The following is a 21,142-nucleotide window of genomic DNA, read 5'->3' as shown; positions in this document are numbered from 1 at the left end:
CCTTCCGGAGAGGTGCGAGAGTTCGGGTGGTTTCGGCAGAATCAGACGTTGACTGTAGTCGAAAGTGCCGACAGCGAAGATGGCTCGTTCACACTTGGCTAGACCATGCAGATGGCTCTCGACAAGCAGCAGCGGCGCGACGCGAAAGACGTGGCCGGAATGATCCCAAATAGGGCAGAAGGCAATGACGAGGTCAAGAGGAAGGAGGCAAAGTGCGGCGGATTGCAATGTTCGATGGCGGCAAGTCGTTGAGGAACACGGGCGACTTTGCAGCTCGAGATCATGCAGCAAAAGCAGAAGACAGCCTCCCGCAGAATCGGGAATGCAGTGAATGAGTACGGTGTAATGCACGAGGTCGGAAAAGACACAAGCCGTACAAGCGGATGTGAGCGGGGGATTACGCTCCACCGTACACGGTAGCGATAAGTGTGGGCCACGATTAGGAGGCACGGCACGCCGCAATCATCATCGATTGCAGTCGGGAAACTCGATGGCCAAAATGCCGCACCGGTTTCTTCTTGCTGCGTCCGCAGAGTCAACCGACGCAGCCGACCCCGCGTGATGCTGCGTGGTGCTTCCAATCAGATTGACCCAATTCGCCGCGGTGGCAAGCGCTCTTGACGAGCTGGACCCTGTTTTGTTTGCCCCTGCTGGCCTTCCTTGTAGCAGGCAATTTGCAGTCCTGATTGCAGGTTGAACTCTTGCTGCTCCCTCGATTCGCTGACCTGTTTGATTCACAGACCGGGTCTTGACCAAGGTGTCCTTTGGTCCGAGCAAGAGGCGCGAGCAAACTGGCCGGTTGCAGCAGGTGCTCGGCGGGCGGTGATGTCTACGCGAGAACGACCCGTTCCTTATCTCTGCCCAGCTTTTTGCTTCGCTCACTTATCACCGCCTCGCCGGTCGAGGCAAGCTCGAGCGCAGTGTTGCGTACAAGATGATCCCATTGAGCTCCTCAAAATCGATGGCCTACCCTTGCCTTTGCTTCCGATAGCGATACCTCTTCCGCTCCTTGTGTCGATCGAGAGTGTCCAGAAGATTGCCAGTTTTGCTGCAGAAGAGCCAGATCGTGAGGGATTTACCGCCCTTGGAAACAGACTGGTGTGATGCTGGCTCGTCTAGCACCTGGAATTTGCGGATGAAACGGAGACGACACAGCTGTTCCGCCTCGGCTGAGCCAAGCTTGAGCGGATGGCACCACACAGCCACCAAGAACCCAGAACCCTCACCTGACGTCTCAACAGCTTGTCAAGGGTCCTCGAATTAACTTATTGTTCCCTGCTGCTGTGATGACGCTGTGTTGCGACGGACCTTTTCATGCAACACCAGGCACCGCCTTTTTGCAGACGACTCCCACGCACGCTACCGACAGCCGTGGGTCGTGTCTGCAGATGAAGTCACAGTCCAAGCCGCGATTGAGCAATGTGACCGTCACCTATCTATCCGAGGCACGCCGACATCGATTCAGCCGAAACGAGCTTACTTTTGTAACAGCCATCGACCAACTGAACGACACGATATTGGTACTGTTCAATCGCACTAAACAAGATCAGAACGATCTAGCTTGTCGGTCAAGCGCATCTCGTTCCTATCATGGGTCTCAAGGCCAACTTTGAAGAGGCGCCCACGCTGTTGGCTCCACCGTCCTACCTCGCCAGTACGTCGGAATCCAGCTCCGAGGCGGCAGCACATGGACGCTCTGACATTGCGCCACGCTACATCGCTTGGCAGATCGTCCTTACGGCCTTTCTCGCTCCCGTACAAACAGATGCAGCCGACGACCTCGACAAGGAGGAAGAATCGGCCACAGCGCTGCTCGAAGTGCTTTACAACGTCAGACTCGTATCTCGGCTCTTGTACTCGGTGTCCATGTCGCTCCTTCGACCCATGTACTTTCCCGAGTACCTCAAGGCCATCTCGGCTACCGTCTATTCGACCAACCTCACGCGCTCCAACTTGGATCTACCATGCCGCGAGATGCGTGTACTGGACCACTACATCTCGTACCGCATCAACCGACGCCACCTTGCCACTCGATCCTCGCTGCTGCTCATCAACGACGATCTCGAATCCGACCAGAGACAAGTGTCGCAAGATCTCTTCAAATGGCTCCAGCCACAAACGTACATGGAAGACGAGATTGGCAAAGTGCTAAGCAGCTCAGATCAGGGTTCTAACGGTGCTCGATTTGAGGACATGCTCGTAAGATTCCACTTCACAAGGGCCGCCATCACCCTCCCCTTTGCCGTCGAGTCGTCGTTGGTACAGTCTGCGACGTCGGCTCCCAGCACTGTGCGCAAAGAATGTGTCATGGTGGAGCGATCCTCGAACGAGCCCGTCTTTATCACCGCGCACAGGCTGGTCGATCTTCTGAAGCGGCTCGTCTTTGTGCGGAAAGCATACGGCGGCAAGTCGTGGTACGAGCTGGTCGGACAAGCTGGCTGAACGTTGCACACTCTTTTCCATGCTTTGACACAAGCTACACGGTCGTTTGCATCTCATTACTGCTGTTTGAAGCTATGATTGCTTTTGACGCGCCCTGTTCATACCGTCCATGCTGGAATTGGATGCCAACAGCCAGTGGGCCAGGTCGGTGGCCCAGCTCGGTAGAAGAGCAAACACCTCTGACCAGTTGGCGTACCATGGCATGGCTATTGTTCCGCCTCGCCTCTTCTCGACTGCCGTCACGATGCGCTTTGCGACCGCATCTGGATGGACCACAGGACCCAGAAAGCGTGCCAGAATGTTGGTAGGCAAGCCGTCGAATAGCTGCGTCTTGACGTGACCGAGCACAAGCAGCGTTGTACGGATCTGCGGACATCGGTGGCAGTAATCCAGCTCGTACCTCAGCGCCTTGTGCAGGCCGACGACGCCGTGCTTCGAGGCGCAGTAGTCGATCATCTGTGAAACCCCTGTGTGTCCCATGACGGACGCGGTCGAGACAATGTGAGAGCTCCTTCCATCTGCCCTTGCGCTCTGAATCATGTGCGGAAGCAGGTGTTGGAGAATCCAGAGGTGCGAGGTGAGGTTGACATGGATGAGTCGCGAGATCTGAGATGCCGACAGGCGCGTGATGGGCTGCGAGTGGGTGAAGCCTGCGTTGTTGATGACAACGGTGGGCGTGCCGTGTATGGCCAAGATGGACTTGAGCACCTTGGTGAGAGCATCTTCGCTAGCGAGATCGCAAATGTAGGCAGAGATGTTCTGGCGTGCGGCTGCTTCGTTCGGACCACGTGATGACAATGACGAAGCTTGCGGATCTGGAAGCTTGCGTATATCTATGACCACGACTCTTGCGCCCTTGGACGCGAAGCGCATGGCTGTGCGATACCCGATACCGGATGCACCGCCGGTGATGAGGACGAGCTGATCCTTCCATTGATTTCGCCGAATTGGACGAAGGTATACGCGGTTGTACCAGAGGTGCGAGGAGAGCACGAGCGACCAACCCAGTAGCACGACGATGGCAGCGACTCCTATTGATGTCCGTTGAGATGCATCAGCCACCAAGAGGTGCTTGGCAGCGCGCAGACCATGCTGAACCCATTCGTTGGAAGATTTGCACGTGTAACGATCGCATCCGAGGGCGGCCAGGTATGCGATGCTGAGCAAGGGATTCAAAAGGGTCCACTTGAAGAGCACGACAACGGTGTCGATGCTCAGAACCGACATGTTCTCGCCTCCACTCGCTGAGGTCGGCTGTGCTTCTCGACGGGTACGACCCATTCGCTTCGACCTGCTGTATGCCTCGTGGCACAGAGGAGCCAGGTAGGCCAAATGCTGAAAAGGTTCAGTTCCAGATTGTGGGGTCTTGGCGCGTTGCGGCTGCCGAGTCGACCGGAAGGAGCGCGAGCCGGAGCCGAGCTGAAAATAAAGCTGCTTTCGGGTTTCAGCAGGTCGCTGCTATGCGTCGATCCAGGGGTAGTATGTGGAGCAAGAAACGGCAGTCCCGTCTGCACAGCCTGTGCACATTTGACACAACTCAGTCCCGGAAAAGCCAAGAAAAAATAACTAGCCGGCTTGAGAAGCTTGGCTCCTAGCAACTTTACCAACACACAAGCAGAGGTGTCATGGTCCAGCTCGAGACGTCTCGATGCTGTTTCAACCAAGGTCGTCTTGTGACGCTGTTCCTGTGGCGTCGCCACTGATGAACGCACGGTACAGACACGAGAGCTATCCTGTGAGCCGGCGGACTGGACAGCGCAATCCTAGACGAGCTTGGTAGAGCCAGACAACAGCAGCGCAGGGCCGCCACGGACCGTCTGGTGCGCTTGGTCAAGCAGCGGTTGCAGTAGGGCGGTGCGAAGCGATCCGACGATGCAGTGTCGTTGAAACAGCGCAGCACAGCATCGGCACATTTTCCGATTTGTGACGCGACGGAGGCGCGGCGGGAGACCCTGAGGAAGTTGAACAACAGCCTCGGCACCAGGCGACTGTGAATCGCGCTCGGGTAGGTCGAGGCGTTGAGTGTTGAGATGACGTCGATGTACGCACGGCCTCAGTGTTCCGTCGAGTCGGTCTGAGTCGACTCAGGCTGTCAACGGCAACGTCACCAGTCAGTCATTTCTGGAGATGAATTGCCCAAGTTGCTTTCTTAGGCTCGACGCATGAGACGAAGCTGGATTGACTGCCCATCCGCTCTCTTGCTTTTTTCCTTTTTCATAGGAGCAAAAGTCCCACGTCTGGCGGTTCATCATCTAGCGTTGAGCTATATATACGTTCAGTTCGAACCGCGTTCCACGCTCGTAATCCATCCATCCATTCAACGTCGATATCCGCATCAATCGATCCATCATAGCTCAAAATGCCTTTCACTTGCAGCGACATTATCAAGATCATCCTGGCCATCTTCCTCCCACCTCTTGGTGTCTTCCTTGAGCGAGGGTGCGGAGCGTACGTATACACATCCCGACACTTGCCGACGTCAAATCACATTGCTGAATAGCCAGCGATGGTCTCGACTAAGCAAAGTTGCTTTTCTGATTGAAATCGCCCACTGACATTGCCCATATCTCTCCTTTTCTTAACACACCAACAGTGACTTCTGGATCAACGTCCTGTTGACCATCCTTGGTTACCTGCCGGGTATCATCCACGCTCTCTACATCATCTTCAAGTATTGAGCAGCCCGTCGCGTGCAATAGCACAGCACACTCCCTCCGGTATCCCATCCATCAGCTGATAAGGCGGACAGACCACGGGAGGCTTATTCCATCTATGGCTGTCAAGTAGGGGAGCCCAAGCCAGCCTGCCTGCCGCAATCTTCCATCTTCGTTGAACTGCACAGCTCGGTGCTATATCTTTTCTCACCTTTGTCCATGCTCAAGCATCCATCAAATGATACCATGTTTCCACATCGTTCGATTGACTGCACGAGTTCAATGACGCGTCAAACTAAGAGGTTACAGGCGAGATCCGTCTGCTTAGTTAGGAAGATATTGTGGATTGCTACTGTTCCGATCCTCATGTTTCTAGTCGAGGGCCGCTTTATCTGATCGACGATGCTCGTTCTGTAGACCCTAAGGACGGCAAGGCAAGTGCCAACCATGATTCTATTTGAACGCATCGCGGGTTCCATCGCCCGTCTGAGTTGGAAGCGCCTTCGGCTCTGCGGTTTGACCATGCTGTACTGTGCCTGTAAAGTCCTTGAAGATGATGTAGGCGTCGGTGAGCTCTTCTCCGCCATCTTCTGTCTTGAGTAGACCTGCCATAGGCAATCTCCCCACGATGGTGAATCCGAGCCTCTGCCAGATTTTGACGCTCGCCATGTTGTTGACGTAGACCAGATTGAAGACGGATCCCTTGTACCCCGCTCGCGGGCCATAGTGCAAGAACGACCGACCGAGCACGCCACCAAGCCCGAAACCTCTTCCTGCGGGAGGTACCACGAAGCCTGCATTGCACAGATGCGACGATCGACCCGGATAGTTGGGCTTGATGTAGTAGAATCCGGCCACTTGCCGGTCGTAGTCGAGCTGTGACAAATCAGGGAGTCGGCTCACGTCATCGAGCTCCACGCCGTCCTCAGGAACGTCTGCACTCGTGATCTTTGCCTGCTCTTGAGCGGACAGAAACAGTCCAACAAGTAGGTCGTACCCCAAAAAGTAGCCTTGAAACTCTGCCAGCTCCATTGGCGCACGTTGAGGATAAGTTACGCCGCGCTCGAGCTCGTCGTTGAACACCTTGGCCAAGTACTCCATCAGCGCTGGTGGGGGTTGCAGTGTCTTGCCACGACTGGCGAATGAGTAGTCCGCTTGTTGGACACCATCGGCGTTGAAGGGGACGATGACGACGCCTTGACGTTGCTGTGTCTGCGCCCGTGCCGGAAGCGCATAGAGACGAGGCCGAAGCGTGCTGGGATCCGAGCCGGCTGGTCTTGGTACGTATCCATATGCCATGTTGCCTTCTGTTGTCGGTCAGTCTGTTAGGGTTTGGAATGTTGCTACAGTCAGAAGGGTGACCGATGGAGTAGAAGTGCTCATCGAGCAGATAAACGGGAACGACACGCGAGCGGGAAGGCCACCAGGGACACAAACCTGCTCGGCGTCTTGGTCGGCCGCCTCGGTCAGTCTCCCCGCTAATCGGCCTACCCGATCGACTTTCCGATTCAGCCGATTTCCAATGCTGTTTTTACTGGCGAACCGCGATTTTCGAGCTGCAAACGGCGTAATGGCGCATGAGTCGAAAATAAGAAATTCTCGGAGTAGCACAGCGCACGTCATCACCCAGTGCTGACTGACATCTACCGTCTCAAACTCAGCCGCAAGCAGCATCGAGACATTCGCTGTCACAGTGTATCACGCACCAGCGATCACTGTGAGAAAGGCGATGAAGCAGGCTCGCACGAGGGATCTAACTTTCCGGATGAGCGAAGCGGCAAAGGTCGGCACGATGCTTTCTAGAGGGGACCACCGTACCGCCACAACTCAACGGTACACCTCGGCAATGCAAACTCGGAAGGCAAAGTTTCTTGTGCTGCTTTTGGTTCTGCCACATTCCGGCCTTCGCTGGCATAAGCGTTCAACGCACACGCATGTCGCACCCTCTGCAAAGCGAGACAATGTACATCTGAGGGCCTAACGGCGATCCGTGCCCGACTAAAGTCGGCCCGGCAGCGAGGCGAGGAGAGGCTACGTACCCTCCACCTTTTTTAGAATTAGAAGAAAGTTGTGAAGGTGGCCGCCGCCGTTCTGTGCTTCACCGAGCTTAAATCCGAGTCTCACGGTCACCCAAGTCACCCAACACTGGCTTGCGATATTTAACACCTGAGTTGCCCGTGTCCATCCCACACTAAACATCCCTCAATACATCCATCAGCCATCATGTCGCACCTCGAAGTCCTCAAGAAGCCTGTCGTCTTCAACAACGGTCTCTCGGCTCCCAATGCTACGCTCAAGAGCGCCATGACAGAGCGTCTGTGCACTTGGTCCGACGACGACTTCAAGAAGCGTGGCTGGCCCACGCCCGAATACATCAACCTCTACAAGACCTGGGGTGAGGGAGAGATCGGCACCATCATTCTTGGCAACATCCCTTGCGATGCTCGCTACCCGGAAGCCAAGAAGAACGCATGCATCGACCCTGAGATCGCTTCGCACGACGAGTACGTCAAGGCCTACAAGCCCGTCATCGATGCTGCCGCTGCACACGGCTCGATCGTCATTGGTCAGGTCACCCACGCCGGTCGTCAAACCTCGGATGAAGTTGCCCCCACCCCCGTCTCTTCGTCCGACGTACAGTGCCCTCCTGGCATGGGCATGACTTTCGGCAAGCCCCGCCCCTTGACCGTCGACGAGATCCACGACATTGCTCGCCGCTTCGGCTTCGCCGCCAAGGTCCTCTACGAAGCCAAGTGCAACGGCATCGAGCTCCACGCCGCCCACGGCTACCTTCTGTCCCAGTTCCTTTCGCCCCGTGTCAACAAGCGTACCGACCAGTACGGTGGAGATCTCGAAGGCCGTTCGCGCATCGTATTCGAGATCATCGAGAGCATCCGCAAGGCCGTCCCCGATCCCAAGTTCATCATCTCGATCAAGATCAACTCGGCCGACTTTGCAGATGGTGGCTTCGACCCCGAAGAGTCGTTCACCATGTCCAAGAAGCTCGAGGCTGCCGGCGTCGACCTCATCGAGCTCTCTGGCGGTACCTACGAGAGCAGCGGATTTGAGCACAAGAAGGAGTCCACCATCGCCCGAGAGTCGTTCTTCATCGAGTTTGCCGAGCGCATCCGACCCAACCTCACAACTGCACGTCTCGCCGTCACTGGAGGTTTCCGCTCCGCTAAGGCCATGGCCAAAGCCGTCGACGAAAAGTCGTGCGACATTGTCGGTCTGGCCAGACCTCTTTGCGGTGAGCCCCACCTCGTCAAGAGCTTGCTCAGCGGCCAGCAAGACAAGGCGAGAGATGTCCACCCGGATCTGCCCCGACAGATCGAGATTGGCGCGTGCGTCGTACAACTCAACCAGATTGGTCACGGTGCCACTCCTTGTGACACCTCGACTGCGGAGGGTGCCAAGTTTGCCACCGACGCCGTCATGCAGCGCAAAGAACCCGAACACGGTGGCGAGAAGGACCAGAAACAGTAAATCGACGATGTACTAGATTCACGTACATCCTCCGAACCCGACTTCTAGACTAGCTTCATACACATACCTTCGAAAGGAATGCAACTATTTAACATTTTTAACGCTCCAGACCGCGATGCGCGATGCCGCTTGAGATGCTGGTCTTGTCCCCCCCTCCTCAAAATGTGGGCATTCTGATTGCACAGCCATGGCCGGCTGCCACGAAGCAAGGAAAGGTAGTCGAATTTCATCGGCGTCTCTGGTAAGCAAGATATGTTAACGTGTCTTTCGGTGCAAGATACCTCCTCTTTCGCGGGTGCGACTGTTATCCTAGGAGGTGCGGCTTCCAGTTCACTCGATGTCGATCAGCATTTTGATGCAGGACAGCGTCCGGTCGACCAGACTCTGCGTGTACCATACAGCGCTTTTGACCTCGACTTGATCTTGAAGCTTCGCCTTCCTGAGGCATTGCACCATGATGCGCTGAAGCATAGTACACACTGTTGAGAGCAATGGCTCAGAGACAAGCCTGGGCATCGAATCAAAACCCTCCTCGAGCGAAGTTAGGGTGGGTACGAGCGCCGGCAAGGCTGTAGATTCTCCAAGAGAACCCTTGACGCGCTCGAGCGCATGCATCACGTCCTTGAGGAGGCCGACGGTGTAGCCATCGAGCTCCTTTTTGGCTGGGTCCGGAGCGGAAGCAGAGGCAGGCCGATTCCTGTTTGAGATTTGCGACGACGTCGAGGGTTGCGGATCGGGGGAAGACTTCTTGCGTTTCGTGCTGCTTGGAATTCCGTCGTCGTCGATGCTGTCGCTCTTGATTTGCATCTTGAGACCCGCACTGGATCTTGTGGTTCGACCCTCACCGGCATTCTGGGGAGACTCGTTGACACTGTTCTGCGAAGAGTGGAACGTTGTTGCGGGGCCCTTCTTGCTGAGAGGGCGAGGCACCGGTGTCTGATTACCTCTCACGCGCAATCGATTCCTAGTGCAGGCTACGTGTGTTCGACGGCAATTGCTGCAACTTGCTCCCGTCTTTGACAGTACAACGCATTTGAGTTTGCGTGATCTACACCGATCGCACTTTGCTGTGTTATTGGCAGCTGCCGTTGCAGCTGTACCTTTGCATTTGTATTTTGTCGAGACAGGAGGCTCCTCCTTCCTTGCAAACTCTGGCCCAAGCATCTCATCAACAAAGGCCTCAAGAACGCTGCTTAACGGACTTGGTGGCAGAGCAGCAGGAGCTTTAGCCTTACGACTGCAGGGCTGGGATGACAGAGAACGCGAATTGGTGCGTCGATCCTGACTCGAGGCTTCATTCGCTGCTGAACCGGCAGTAGCGAGCCAGTCGACGATGGCACGCGTGGGAGAGCTTGAGGGACGATGCATGTCTCGGTTATCTTCCTCATTTTGATCGCCTACAAGGTAGAGTACGACCTGGTGCGGTACACTGTGTGGATCATTAGCTCTGTTGTCCTGACTGCGAGCTGGTGATTTCTTTGGTGGACAGTCGCGGAGAACAAGCTGTGCTTTGGCATTGCTCGGATCTTGAGGCGAAGGCGACGCGCAGCAAGCTAGGTCCGTTTGAGTGGCGTCCCTCAGAAGCTGGTCAGGTGCCACAAAGGGTTCGTCCGACGATCTCGAGCGCGACCTCGGGCCGATCCCAGCATGCACCGAGGGCGAAGACATGATAGTGATGATTGTCGGCTGGAATGACTCGCTTGGCCGTTGACAGTGTGTTAAACGCAAATGATGATGGTGGAAGCTCAGAAAGGAGGACGCCCTCCCGTATGGTCTCAATCGATGAGCGGAAAAAGGCAGCTGCATGTCAAAGGTGCGACTGCAGCGCAGCAGCAGCACACTTCGAGTCGCCACCCGTCTATTTTTTCGACTTCATATCGCGAGCTGGTCGCGTCCCGAAGTTGAGCTTTCGGATCAACGCACAGACGAATGGAGTGCATCAGCACGTGAGGGGACTGCCCATGTCGACTCTCGAATGGCAGAGGGGAGCGGCACCATCAGCAGACGCCCGAATCGACGACTGGGCTGAAGTGCGAGAAGGCTAGCTTGGCTTGGCTTGGCTGGAAGACATGTGGGAGCCAGCTGTCGGGTCTTGCGATTCGAGGTGAAAGGAAGCTGCATGGCCTGATTAGAGGCTTGACACATTGTGATCTTATAAAATTACCCTTGATCGACACGCATGCATGCAGCAGCGCTCTATTGTTCTTGCAAGTCACTCGTCGCCCAACGCAAGCACGGCTGGGAGAGTCTTCAAAAGGGGCTCGAGCACCTGAGCCGCACGCCGCTCTTGCACCTCGACGATCTTTTCACCTACCTTTGCCGCCCTCATCATTGAGTCGTCCATGCCTCACTGGGGAGCAGAAAAGGCTCCCTGCTTATCAACACCAGCATGATGTCGCTGACATCCACACACAGCCCGCGCTTTCGTTCAAGGGCGCCGTCTTCTTCCCTGGAGGACGGCGAACTGCCACGTAGCCCCGCCGCTCTGCATCTCCACGACCATACACACTTTGACTTTACTAGCCCCAGAAGCTGGAGCACGACGGAGCAGTCCCACGCTCTAGCAGACTCGAGCTTTGCTCAGCACATGGAATCTCCCATCACACGGCCGCCACAGCCAGCCATGGCGCCGATCCATTCACCGTCTAGCTTGCAGTTACAACAAGGTCTGTCGGCTGCCACGTCCCAGATCAGCATCAAACGCTTGCCATCTAGCACCTCCGAGAGCTCAATGCAGCAGGATGCTAGGGACGCTTTGCAACAGTCACTCTCCACAGAGGCATTGACCATCGCGAAGGACCAGCCAGCTCAGCCTGCCCAGACAGGATATGCCTCCGCTTCCGAAGAGAGCGAGGGTCCTCTCGAAGTTCGGCGAGCCCGACGGCGAGCCATGGTCCGGCCGTCGCCCTCTCCCGATCCCCTTCCCATTCTTGGCCAAGATGCGGAACTCTCATTGGCAGCTACCGAATTCGAGGTCATGGCGAGAGGTACGCGACACGACGCCAACCTTAGTTCAAGCCGTTCGAGCATGCTTCTAGCAAAACGATTCGGTGAAGGGGCAAAGTATCAATTCGACGTCGATTGGCTCGACGAATGTGACTGTTGCAAGCAGCACAACAAACGTTGCTATACTTCCGCCGGGTCCCTGCTGCGCAGCACGTCGTGCTACAATTGCTACATCCGTCACTGGACCTGCACAGTCAGCAACATTAGGGTCAATCGGAAATCTACCCCAGCTCCGAGGAAACGAAAGTCAGACGTGACTACGGGGAAACAGACTGCATCGACGATTGAGCTGTCTTCTGACTCACGTTTCCCTGCGTTTACGAAGCAGGAGCATTCTACGCCGATCACTGCGTCTACAAGCACTTCTCAACGGCGGACGAGCGAACGAGCAGTGAGGCCTCCGCCACACACGCCGGTGCTCGTAACTCCCCTTCCCCAGCAGCCAAAGCCGACTCGTAAGCGCAGAAAAAGGGGCGGGCCAAAAAAACCGGCGGCTGAACAGGCAAGAACGACAAGGTATCAATCCGAGCTCAGCTCTCCACCTCATTCTGACCAGGAACATCTCTCCAATGCCAGTGCTTCCAACAACGGTCTGATTTCCCAAGCCGATTCAGAGGGGTCTTGCTCCGTGGCCGGGATCCTTTGCAGCTCGGCAGAGCAGGCACAAGAGCCGGACGCAGAGGAAGGCGGCGATGGGATTGAGGAGAACGCAATCGAGTCGAGCTCAGTTGCAGAAGCACACACTTCCACCTTGATACATCTGACAAGAGCGCGGGTCAACACTTTACTGCTCATCAACGACATAGCGGTGGCCATCCAACGATGCCAACGTCGACTGACGCAAGCGCCCGACAATGCCGGACTACTCGTCATCGAGTCAGCTGTTGATGAGCTCGTCATTGAGCTGACCAGGGTGGTCAATCCCAATCACGCGGCAATTGTTGACCGGGAAACGACAACATGGACCCTAGCCCAACCGCTGGATTACCTGCGGAGAATCCTCGTCAAGTGCCAATATGCGCGCGGAACCGAAAACCTCGACGAGAGAGGTGCCAGGCAGGTAGCTGCTCTTGTGACATGCGAAACCCTCTTTGATAGATGCATGTCGGTCATTTCGTCGATGAAGGTCGAAAGAAGCTTAGTCGGTCCAATGTTGCTTGGCTTGTCTAGCTATGCAGGGTCGTCGAAGTCGTCGAGAAAGTTATAATTTCCACGTCAAATTGAGATTTCTCACGCCTGTTCCCTTTGTGTGACAGATCTCGAGCAGCGACCACGCTGGGAGGGAACAATAGAAATGGCGGTTTCGGTTCATTGATGCATGAGCTTAGACCCACCAGACTGCATGTGTTGCGACAGAAGTGTGTGTGTAGCAGTCCCTTTGCATGCTTTCTCCTTTGATCTTGTGCGAATGAGCCGTCCTGAATTCATCAGCAATGGAGGCAAATGCAGAGGTGCGTGCGGTCCAGTGGTTGGACGCTGGCTCTCACGCGTTCATTCTTCTTTGCGCCTGCAGGCTCAAAGAGTATATAGATTGAACAGGCGGCACTCTTGAGTCCTTTGGCTATCCTCCCTCTTCAAGATACACCGCCTCTCTACCCGGTCGCTGTAGCCATGCGGATGTCTGCATCGCAGCCACGCTTGCAAATCAAGAGCGCCAACGTCGACGACGTGCCCACGTTCTCGGTCAACGGAGCTGATCTGTCGGAGCAGCTCGCCTTCCGACGGCCGGAAAGATGCATCGGAGCACGACCCAAGACCATCTACCGACCACCACCTCCGCCATCATTCACTGCGATTGGCGAGTCAAACGAACTTGAAATGGCCTCCGAAGCGCGCTCGTCGTCGACTGGCTCAGATTTGCTTCCTGTTGCAGCGTTGCGTGACGAACAAGAACTGCTCGGAGAGCCAGCAGAGGAACAAAGGCCCAGGCCACTGGGGTCGAAGCCAGCGCGCCAAGGCATTCTGAAGCGGAAGCATCTTCGAAATGGCATCTGGTCTACCAGCAGCAAAAGCATGGCAGGGCTTCGCGTCTCATTTGCCGTCCAGGAACCACTTCCGGGTACGCATGCAGACGCAGCTAGCTCGCCAAAACATCCCTCATCGACCTCTGATGTACCGGAGACGGACACGCTGACGGTCAAGCAGGAAAGAGAAGCGGACGATCCAACCGGAAAGACAATACGAGACGGCGTGCGAAGCAGATTTAGTGTGTCTCCTGGGACCGTCAAGGCTGAACATGTCCAGTGTTGCCAAAAACGCGAACCAGCGACAGACACCGAATCAACGCTCTTCTTTCCGTCGGCCGAAGCCAATCATCAGCCCAGCTCATGTAGTTCCACAATACTAAACGAATTCGACACCGTCGACAACTTTGCTGCTCTGGAAGGTCAATTGACGTCTCAAGAGACCTTTACATACGTAGTGGAATGCGCTGCCAAGCTGCTCTCTCTCGTCGACGTTCCTCCACCGCGCCAACTTCGCCGCTACCGCCGTTTCGCCCACCATCTTCTAGCAGCCGCCTCAATATCTCGTATTTCCACCGATTCTCTCAACATTGAGAAGCTAGCAGCCCTGAGATTGCTGCGCAATGTCCTCAAACACATGCTCGAGCTGACTGCCATCACCAAACTCCCCACTTCCGAGGTACGGGCGGAAGAGTGCAAATCGGCACAGGCGAGATGCGAGCGTCGTCTTCAGTCCATTCTTAATGTTGCTAGCGACATGCTCTCTGTTCCTCGTGTCCGACTGCCAACGGAAAGGCAGTCAATACCGGAAGTCAAGATGGAAGAAGACGCTTGATGGCGAAGCATGGTTGCAATTTCTTTTGCAAAGACCTCTATTTTTGCGGCCACATTTTATAATAATCAGAAACCCCCGACGTTGAATTTCTTTCCTGTATTTTGAAGCCGTCTTCCATGCGACAAAGTTTCAAGTAGAAGGGAATGCGTTTCGTCGATACAGGTGGCCAAGTGCAGAAAGAAGCGCAATACTGCGATGATCCCTGACTCTCTCGCCGAATCCACTCGCCCGACCGAGTGTGCAAAGGCCAAACATCACTCTTCGTTTCATACCCCACTCTTGCCGACGGTCGACACCATGGGATCCGAGCAATGAAACTTTCCAGTTTCACTCCGGTTTTTGCCGGTGCGCAGACAGACTATTGCGTCGAACTGACACTTTCAGAAACACGGAACTGCTTCGGCTGAAGCAAGGAACAGGCTAGACGCTAGAAATCCGTGACGCAAAATCTCAGACGAGGGTCGATTGCAAGTTTAGAGAGATTGTTACTCTGTTAAAAGGGCACGCTCTCATTTGATCAATACGAGTCTGAAGCAAGCCTTGTTAATCATTGGGTATCAGAGGCACGTCCGATCTCTTCTTCCTCTACCACTCTAAAGGAGGCTCTGCTACTCGGCGCGTTTGATGTAGATGGAGGAAGCCTTCGAGAAAATGCGCTAGGCGAGAGAAGTGCTGGTGCATAAGGACTGTCGGGCGAAGAAGGCTGCCAGGAGGTCGAAGAGCTTCCGATGCTGCTGCCGTACAGATGCGTAAGGTCAGGGTTGCCCGCCACCGTCTGAAAGCTGGGCAGATTCGGTATGTGCAGGCTCTCTAAGCCACTGTCGCCGAGTTCCAGGTCTTTCTCCTTAACGTCGTCACCATCGTAAGACTGAGCGACTGCCTCAGATCCAGCAGCGTCTTGCGCTGCTAGGTTTGGCCATTGACGTCTTATTTCGATGGCGTCCGGATCGTTGTTGTCAGAAGAGTAGCGCGGCGAACCTGCCTCCCATTCCTGATCAGCATCATCAATGCGCGAGACCGCGCCGACGGTGATGAGCACACCACTATCCTCCGCCGCAATGGCATCGGGTCGGAAGCGATTGATGCTCTTTCGTCCTGCCGTCCACGAAACTCGCGAGCTAGATATTTTCCCAGGAGAAGGAGAGCCGCTGAAACTCGGATTGGAGCGAGCTTGCAGGACAAAAGCGTTGACACCGGTAGGTGAACCGGGCTCAGCCAGAACCGTGGGAACCCTAGCGCTGGGCTCGACAGCCGAGATTCTTGCTCCAACTGTACCGAGACGTACCGAAATACCACCTGATGGTGTGTCGGCAGAGTTGATGATCTCGTTGACTTTTTTTGCCTTCTTGGCTGTGACCATCGAAGCCTTCTTGCCCATCTCTCTGAAAGCCGCAGCAGCGACAATGGGAGGGATTGAGAACGCAAAGGCGGTGCCGAGATCCTTGTAGGCATTTTCGGTGAAGCTGAAGTAGGTGGTGATGAAAAAGATGTCGGTACCGAGTTGCAGCACGAAGAAGTGCAAACCTTGACGAATCAAGAAGCCCGAAAGACTGCTGTCATGTAAGCTTGAGAAAAGTTGTTGAGGTTTCTTGTGCCATACAGCCTTGAGGCCTCCATCGAGCAGGCGGTGCAGGGTGAGCAGAAGCAACACGGTATCCAGGGAGATGGCAAGTGCCCTGAAGATGACATTTGCCACGATAGTGCGTGTGAGGTAGCTCCTCGTGTCATATCCACAGAACCCGGTGTGCGGGATACGAAATCCGACGCCGTAGAAAGGGGTGCAGACTACCGAGGAAACGACAACGATGCAGTAAAAGACCGACAAAGGGATGGTGACGCTGTGCGACCAATTGTACAGTGCCATGGTGCGCTGGACAAAGACCAGCAGCACTGCATCTAGAAGGAACATACCCATGATGTTGAACGTCATAGGTAGCGCTGTGCAGTTGTCGGACTCGAGCGTGATGAAGCAGATGATCAAGATCAATATGGTGATCGACAAGTAACGACAGACAAAGTAGGCGAGACGCGAGATGAGCTTGGCCGGATCCGTCCAACCGGACTTGCGCATGAGGCGAAGATCAAAGCGAAGGTGATTGAGCAGCTCCATGATGAGTGCGCCGAGGCAAAGACACATGATGATGAGCAGTATCTCGTACGCCCTGCCGGACGAGGGCGGAAGGACATTGAAGATGATCTGAGGATCGGCGCCAGGAGGCACATTGGGGTTGTAGCTGGCGCTCATCTGGAGGGATTTCAACCACGCGATTCTGCAACCGAGGAATTCGAGCGACTAGGGGCTAAAGAAAAGCGCAATGACAGGCTTGCTAAGTGGTGATTGTGTACATGCACAAGAATCGGTGGCACCGAGATGTGGTGGAGCTGGAGGAGGCTGCGGCAGCGAGTGAGCGAAGAAGCCAGGTGTTGTTGAGAGATGGATCACGTCAACGACGGTGGCCAGAAGGAAGGAAAAGGGAGGGGAAGTTTTGAAAAGGGGGCAAAGGAATGGGAAATAGGCTCTGCGACACTGTTCGTCCTCACCTATTATATGTCTTTGCACATCTTGGACGCTTGCTGTAGCTGCTCAGGGTGCGTCTGAATGCAGAACGGACAAACTCAAGGTGTCAGGACGGATGTCATTGCTTACTAGCCCGAGATCAAGTCGAACGCATGTTGCAATGCAGCGGCAAGCAAGCGAGTAACAATAGAATTTGGCTTCTGCGAGGATTCGTGGTTCTTTTGTCGTGGGCAGGCATCAGAGACGTTGCGACCATGGAGGCGTGTCAAGGACCCAATCACCTTGATCCTGACTTATTTGTTTGCTAACCATGTGATCTGCCATTGCGCTTGAGAGCATGCGGAAGCGAGATGAGCGCTTCCTTTTGCACGTACCGTATGAAGCAGCGTGAAACGATTGGGTGTACAGGATCGATGGTACGGCAGCCGAGTAAATTGAAAGTGTGCCCCCCTAGAGATTCCAGCGGTTCGCACTGTGATGATGCCAGGGTGTCATGGAGCCAATTGAAAGCGACCCTTCCAACAATGCGAACAATTTGGCGCATCGTCTAAACAATGGCGCGGTCTCAAACTGCCGCCAAACAAAAGACACTTTTTGCACATCGAACTGTACCGCTGCAGATTCGCTTGGTCGTTGGCGAGACAGATGCGGCCGCTTCCACAAATACGGCTGCTGTAGCTCACCTTCATGCAGAGGCGCGATCAACAGTCCTCTGGCACACTCTCGCGACGCTTCCTGCGTCTGCACGGTCTCGATCCGAGATGCGGCAGCTGATTCGAGTTTACCGGCGAGTCGCACGCTCATTGTCTGGTCGCTTTCGAACTCCTTCACGGCATGTGCGTGTTGGCAGAAGCGTGGTGTACAATCATTGCCTCCGCAACACTGCAGCTTCTCGGTTGGCAACATCCGACGATGCGCAGCTACCTTTGACGGGCGATGTCATACATGGATGTACACATAGTCGAGACGCTCTTTCACGTTCGGGCCGCGAGCTGTGCATCACCGATTCGGGTGTGCCCGATTTGAACACCCGCGATCCGAACATCGAGCAACTTCCACTTCGAAAAATCCACATTTTTGACTTTGCCTTGAATTTTTTCCGAAGAATAGGAAGAACGAGGAGATAACCCTTCTTGACGGTGGCACATACTTCTCTTCTATTCCACCACACGGCACCACTTAGATTCGCCAACATGTCTGCTACTCCCATCGGCTTCTTTGGTCTCAAGCTCGTTCCGGGCAAGGTCCACAGGATGGACGTCTCGCGCGACTTCAAGATCACCAACGTCTCGTACAGCGATCAGCCAAAGTCCAACACAAAAACGCTGGTCAAGATCCACTACACCCACGTCCCCGGCTTCGAGGATGACTACGATGAGGACGAAGAAGCGGAACCTACAAACCCAGAGGATGAGGATGAGATCGAAGAAAAGGTCTACACTCTTTGCAGCCTCAATGGAAGCAGCAAGGACCACGCTGTTGTCGACCTTCAGTTCTGCCAGGAGGAACTCATCGGCTTCTCGATTACCGGCGACGCTGCTGTCGATCTCGTGGGCAACTACGTCGCACCTCCCGACTTCTTCGATCAGGAGCCCTCCGATAGTGAACTCTATTCTGATGATGAGGATGACGACGAAGATATGTATGGTCTCGACTCGGACGACTATGATGAGGATGACGAGGATGACGACGACGATGATATGGAAGAAGGAACTGATCGATTCGAAGAGCTGGTGGAATCCGCCGGCTCGAATCCCAAGAAGGCTATTGCAGCCGCGCCTGTCGCCGAGTCCAAGAAGCGCGTTGCCGAAACACCGGCCAAGGAGACTGCTGCCAAGAAGCTCAAGGCTGACGCTGTTGCCGCCGCTTCGGCCGCATCTACACCTACCAAAGTCACCGAGACCAAGGTCGAGAAGCAATCCAAGAGCTCCAAGGATGCCAAGCCCAAAACAGAGATCGTAGAAAAGAAGGTGGTGGAAAAGCCCACGTCCAAGATGACCACCACCAAGCTTCCATCCGGTCTTGTCGTCGAGGAAAAGAGCGCAGGCTCAGGCCCACCTTGCAAGTCGGGCCAGAAGGTAGGCATGCGCTACGTCGGCAAGCTTCAAAACGGGAAAGTCTTTGACCAGTGCACCAGCGGCAAGCCTTTCTACTTCAAACTTGGCAAAGGAGAAGTCATCAAGGGTTGGGACGAGGGTGTCAAGGGCATGCGTGTCGGTGCAGAGCGCCGTCTCACTTGCCCTCCCAAGCTTGCTTACGGCAACCAGAAGATTCCTGGTATTCCTGCCAACTCTACGCTCGTCTTTGATGTCAAGCTTGTCGAGATCAAATGATCGCCTGCAATGCGCCTGGTTCCCTTTGTTGCCGACACGATGATGTAGACGTGCTTCTCGCTTCTTTGCCTGTCCGTAGCTTCACAGCCGCACGGCCCATTGGTGGGTTCAGGGACGCGGAATCCCTCCAGCGTACATCTCGTATTTGCTTTTTGTAATTTATATGATCACACCCACACCGGACCACCGACCGTTGTATCATTCCTCGCCACACCGTCTGGTTTGTGAAGACCCATCTGCTTTGCCGCCCACAGCTGTGTCCACTTGGCAGGCCCATGTGCCGGGTTGTGGGCACGAAATGCGTACAGCCTCATTTCGCGGGCTCGTGCTTGTGTGGGACCGTCACAACACCTCTAGTAAAAGATCCTGACACGCCGCCTCTCGGCATGGTGCTGAGGCCAGCTTGCCCCTGAAGCAGAGATCGACAGTGGCGTGTGCACCAAGACGGTGGGGCTTGGCCGGGCCGAGTCTTTCTGCATGGGTTGCTCGGCAAACGCAGCACTGGCGGTGTCGGCAGGCCCTATCAGGGAAAGCGCAAACAACTCCTTCGAGCCTTGGAAAAGCATATAAGCCCTGCTCCGAGCTCACCACGTCGCTCTCTGCTGACACATCTTCAACTCCCAACTTGCTGCCATCCCCCCGTTCTCCTTGCTCCGCTCTTCCATGATGATCAAGCTCACCGTCGCCTTTGTTGTCGCAGCCACCGTGCTTTCGAGCGCTGCCGAAGCCGCTCTTCAGTGCAGCATGCAGACCTTTAAGTCCAACATCATCCAGGTCGAGGTCTTTTCTGCTGCCGACTTGTCCGACAAAACGGTGACTGAATACGCTGAAGCCCCTTTTGCTGATGTCATTCTGACCGGTGAGTCCTTCTTCTTGCTACACTTCTTACAAGTGATTGTCAGCGCTGATGGTTTAGTTTTGGTCTTCCGACTTCAAACCAAGCAGAGAAGTACCACTCGGATGTCGGTGAGACACACCACTACATCAACATGCGTCACAACGCAATCGACTGTCGCCATGTCAAAGGCGCCATGAACAGCATCTGCAACATCAATTACGTCGGCGAAGAGCCGGGCAACACTTGCGCTCAGGTTGTGCACAAATCCCATCGCCTTGGCTGGGGCACTGGCAAAGCTCTTGACATTTCCGAGTCTGCTCCCAACTCGCCCGTCCACTTTAGGGCTACACTGGCTCCTTCGCTTCAGTCCTGGACCGCTGGTCTGCCTGACACGTGCGCTGTCCAGACCTTTGACGCACCCGACAAAGGGTTCAAGGTAGTCACCTTCCACGCCTCCGAAAGGCACGAATGGAACCCTGTCGTCGTTACTCTCGACGAACCTGACCATCTTTTCGGAAATGCCTGGAGCTGCCAGTATGATGAATATCTTCATGCCGATGCTCCTCGCGGTACGACCCTGGACGGTGGAAAGACTTGGTCTTTCACCCACGTCAGGTTTGATCCTGTCGTTTTCTCTGCTCAGTGAGAGCATCTCGAGTTTCATACTCACCAGCTCTCGATGCTTCACGCGTGCTAGGTGCATGCTGTCGCCTTTGTTGGTAATTCGAGCTGGTATCATGCGCACTGTCATGCCCACTGTATCGCGTTGCGACCTTTCGGTGCTGCTTCCATAGTCGTCTTTAATCCTTATTCTCAATGATGATTCGACTTTGTTCGAGGTCTCAACGTCCAATCTCTTTGACGGGTGTGGCATCTGCTGGACGTTCGACGTCCGCGTCACAATGCCACTCATGTCGACAGCACGCTTTTGCTTGAGCTGACTTCGAGTCTCAGGTTAGGGTTAGGGTTAGGGTTAGGGTTAGGGTTAGGGTTAGGGTTAGGGTTAAGGGGTTAGGGTTAGGGTTAGGGTTAGGGTTAGGGTTAGGGTTAGGGTTAGGGTTAGGGT

The 21,142-nt window shown here is 54.9% G+C and overlaps 11 protein-coding genes across 11 annotated transcripts; 7 read left to right on the top strand and 4 right to left on the bottom strand.

The window, feature by feature from the left end:
- Positions 1-282: 282 nt before the first annotated feature.
- PHSY_001528 (hypothetical protein) lies at positions 283-2,442 on the top strand (the record flags this gene model as incomplete). Its single annotated transcript, XM_012332156.1, has 4 exons — positions 283-385; positions 741-808; positions 1,242-1,520; positions 1,603-2,442. 4 exons carry the CDS (start codon positions 283-285, stop codon positions 2,440-2,442), a joined length of 1,290 nt encoding a protein of 429 aa, XP_012187546.1.
- A 72-nt stretch (positions 2,443-2,514) lies between these two features.
- On the bottom strand, positions 2,515-5,089 carry PHSY_001527 (epidermal retinal dehydrogenase; the record flags this gene model as incomplete). Its single annotated transcript, XM_012332155.1, has 3 exons — positions 2,515-3,861; positions 4,160-4,394; positions 5,076-5,089. 3 exons carry the CDS (start codon positions 5,087-5,089, stop codon positions 2,515-2,517), a joined length of 1,596 nt encoding a protein of 531 aa, XP_012187545.1.
- A 460-nt stretch (positions 5,090-5,549) lies between these two features.
- On the bottom strand, positions 5,550-6,395 carry PHSY_001526 (hypothetical protein; the record flags this gene model as incomplete). Its single annotated transcript, XM_012332154.1, has 1 exon — positions 5,550-6,395. One exon carries the CDS (start codon positions 6,393-6,395, stop codon positions 5,550-5,552), a length of 846 nt encoding a protein of 281 aa, XP_012187544.1.
- A 924-nt stretch (positions 6,396-7,319) lies between these two features.
- PHSY_001525 (NADH oxidase) lies at positions 7,320-8,582 on the top strand (the record flags this gene model as incomplete). Its single annotated transcript, XM_012332153.1, has 1 exon — positions 7,320-8,582. The coding sequence occupies one exon, from the start codon at positions 7,320-7,322 to the stop codon at positions 8,580-8,582; it is 1,263 nt and encodes a 420-aa protein (XP_012187543.1).
- Positions 8,583-8,912: 330 nt separating this feature from the next.
- On the bottom strand, positions 8,913-10,250 carry PHSY_001524 (hypothetical protein; the record flags this gene model as incomplete). Its single annotated transcript, XM_012332152.1, has 1 exon — positions 8,913-10,250. The coding sequence occupies one exon, from the start codon at positions 10,248-10,250 to the stop codon at positions 8,913-8,915; it is 1,338 nt and encodes a 445-aa protein (XP_012187542.1).
- A 1,222-nt stretch (positions 10,251-11,472) lies between these two features.
- On the top strand, positions 11,473-12,795 carry PHSY_001523 (hypothetical protein; the record flags this gene model as incomplete). The annotated part of the gene is made up of 1 exon (XM_012332151.1): positions 11,473-12,795. The coding sequence occupies one exon, from the start codon at positions 11,473-11,475 to the stop codon at positions 12,793-12,795; it is 1,323 nt and encodes a 440-aa protein (XP_012187541.1).
- Positions 12,796-13,199: 404 nt separating this feature from the next.
- On the top strand, positions 13,200-14,387 carry PHSY_001522 (mucin; the record flags this gene model as incomplete). Its single annotated transcript, XM_012332150.1, has 1 exon — positions 13,200-14,387. The coding sequence occupies one exon, from the start codon at positions 13,200-13,202 to the stop codon at positions 14,385-14,387; it is 1,188 nt and encodes a 395-aa protein (XP_012187540.1).
- A 547-nt stretch (positions 14,388-14,934) lies between these two features.
- On the bottom strand, positions 14,935-16,632 carry PHSY_001521 (hypothetical protein; the record flags this gene model as incomplete). The annotated part of the gene is made up of 1 exon (XM_012332149.1): positions 14,935-16,632. One exon carries the CDS (start codon positions 16,630-16,632, stop codon positions 14,935-14,937), a length of 1,698 nt encoding a protein of 565 aa, XP_012187539.1.
- An 827-nt stretch (positions 16,633-17,459) lies between these two features.
- PHSY_001520 (hypothetical protein) lies at positions 17,460-18,032 on the top strand (the record flags this gene model as incomplete). The annotated part of the gene is made up of 1 exon (XM_012332148.1): positions 17,460-18,032. The coding sequence occupies one exon, from the start codon at positions 17,460-17,462 to the stop codon at positions 18,030-18,032; it is 573 nt and encodes a 190-aa protein (XP_012187538.1).
- A 126-nt stretch (positions 18,033-18,158) lies between these two features.
- PHSY_001519 (hypothetical protein) lies at positions 18,159-19,238 on the top strand (the record flags this gene model as incomplete). The annotated part of the gene is made up of 1 exon (XM_012332147.1): positions 18,159-19,238. The coding sequence occupies one exon, from the start codon at positions 18,159-18,161 to the stop codon at positions 19,236-19,238; it is 1,080 nt and encodes a 359-aa protein (XP_012187537.1).
- A 663-nt stretch (positions 19,239-19,901) lies between these two features.
- On the top strand, positions 19,902-20,722 carry PHSY_001518 (fungal specific zinc-finger transcription factor; the record flags this gene model as incomplete). The annotated part of the gene is made up of 2 exons (XM_012332146.1): positions 19,902-20,097; positions 20,181-20,722. The coding sequence occupies 2 exons, from the start codon at positions 19,902-19,904 to the stop codon at positions 20,720-20,722; spliced, it is 738 nt and encodes a 245-aa protein (XP_012187536.1).
- Between the last annotated feature and the right edge of the window lie 420 nt (positions 20,723-21,142).

This window comes from Pseudozyma hubeiensis (genome assembly GCF_000403515.1).
Source record: "Pseudozyma hubeiensis SY62 DNA, scaffold: PHS17, whole genome shotgun sequence".
NCBI lineage: Eukaryota > Fungi > Basidiomycota > Ustilaginomycetes > Ustilaginales > Ustilaginaceae > Pseudozyma > Pseudozyma hubeiensis.
This window is presented reverse-complemented; position numbering and strand designations above follow the sequence as displayed.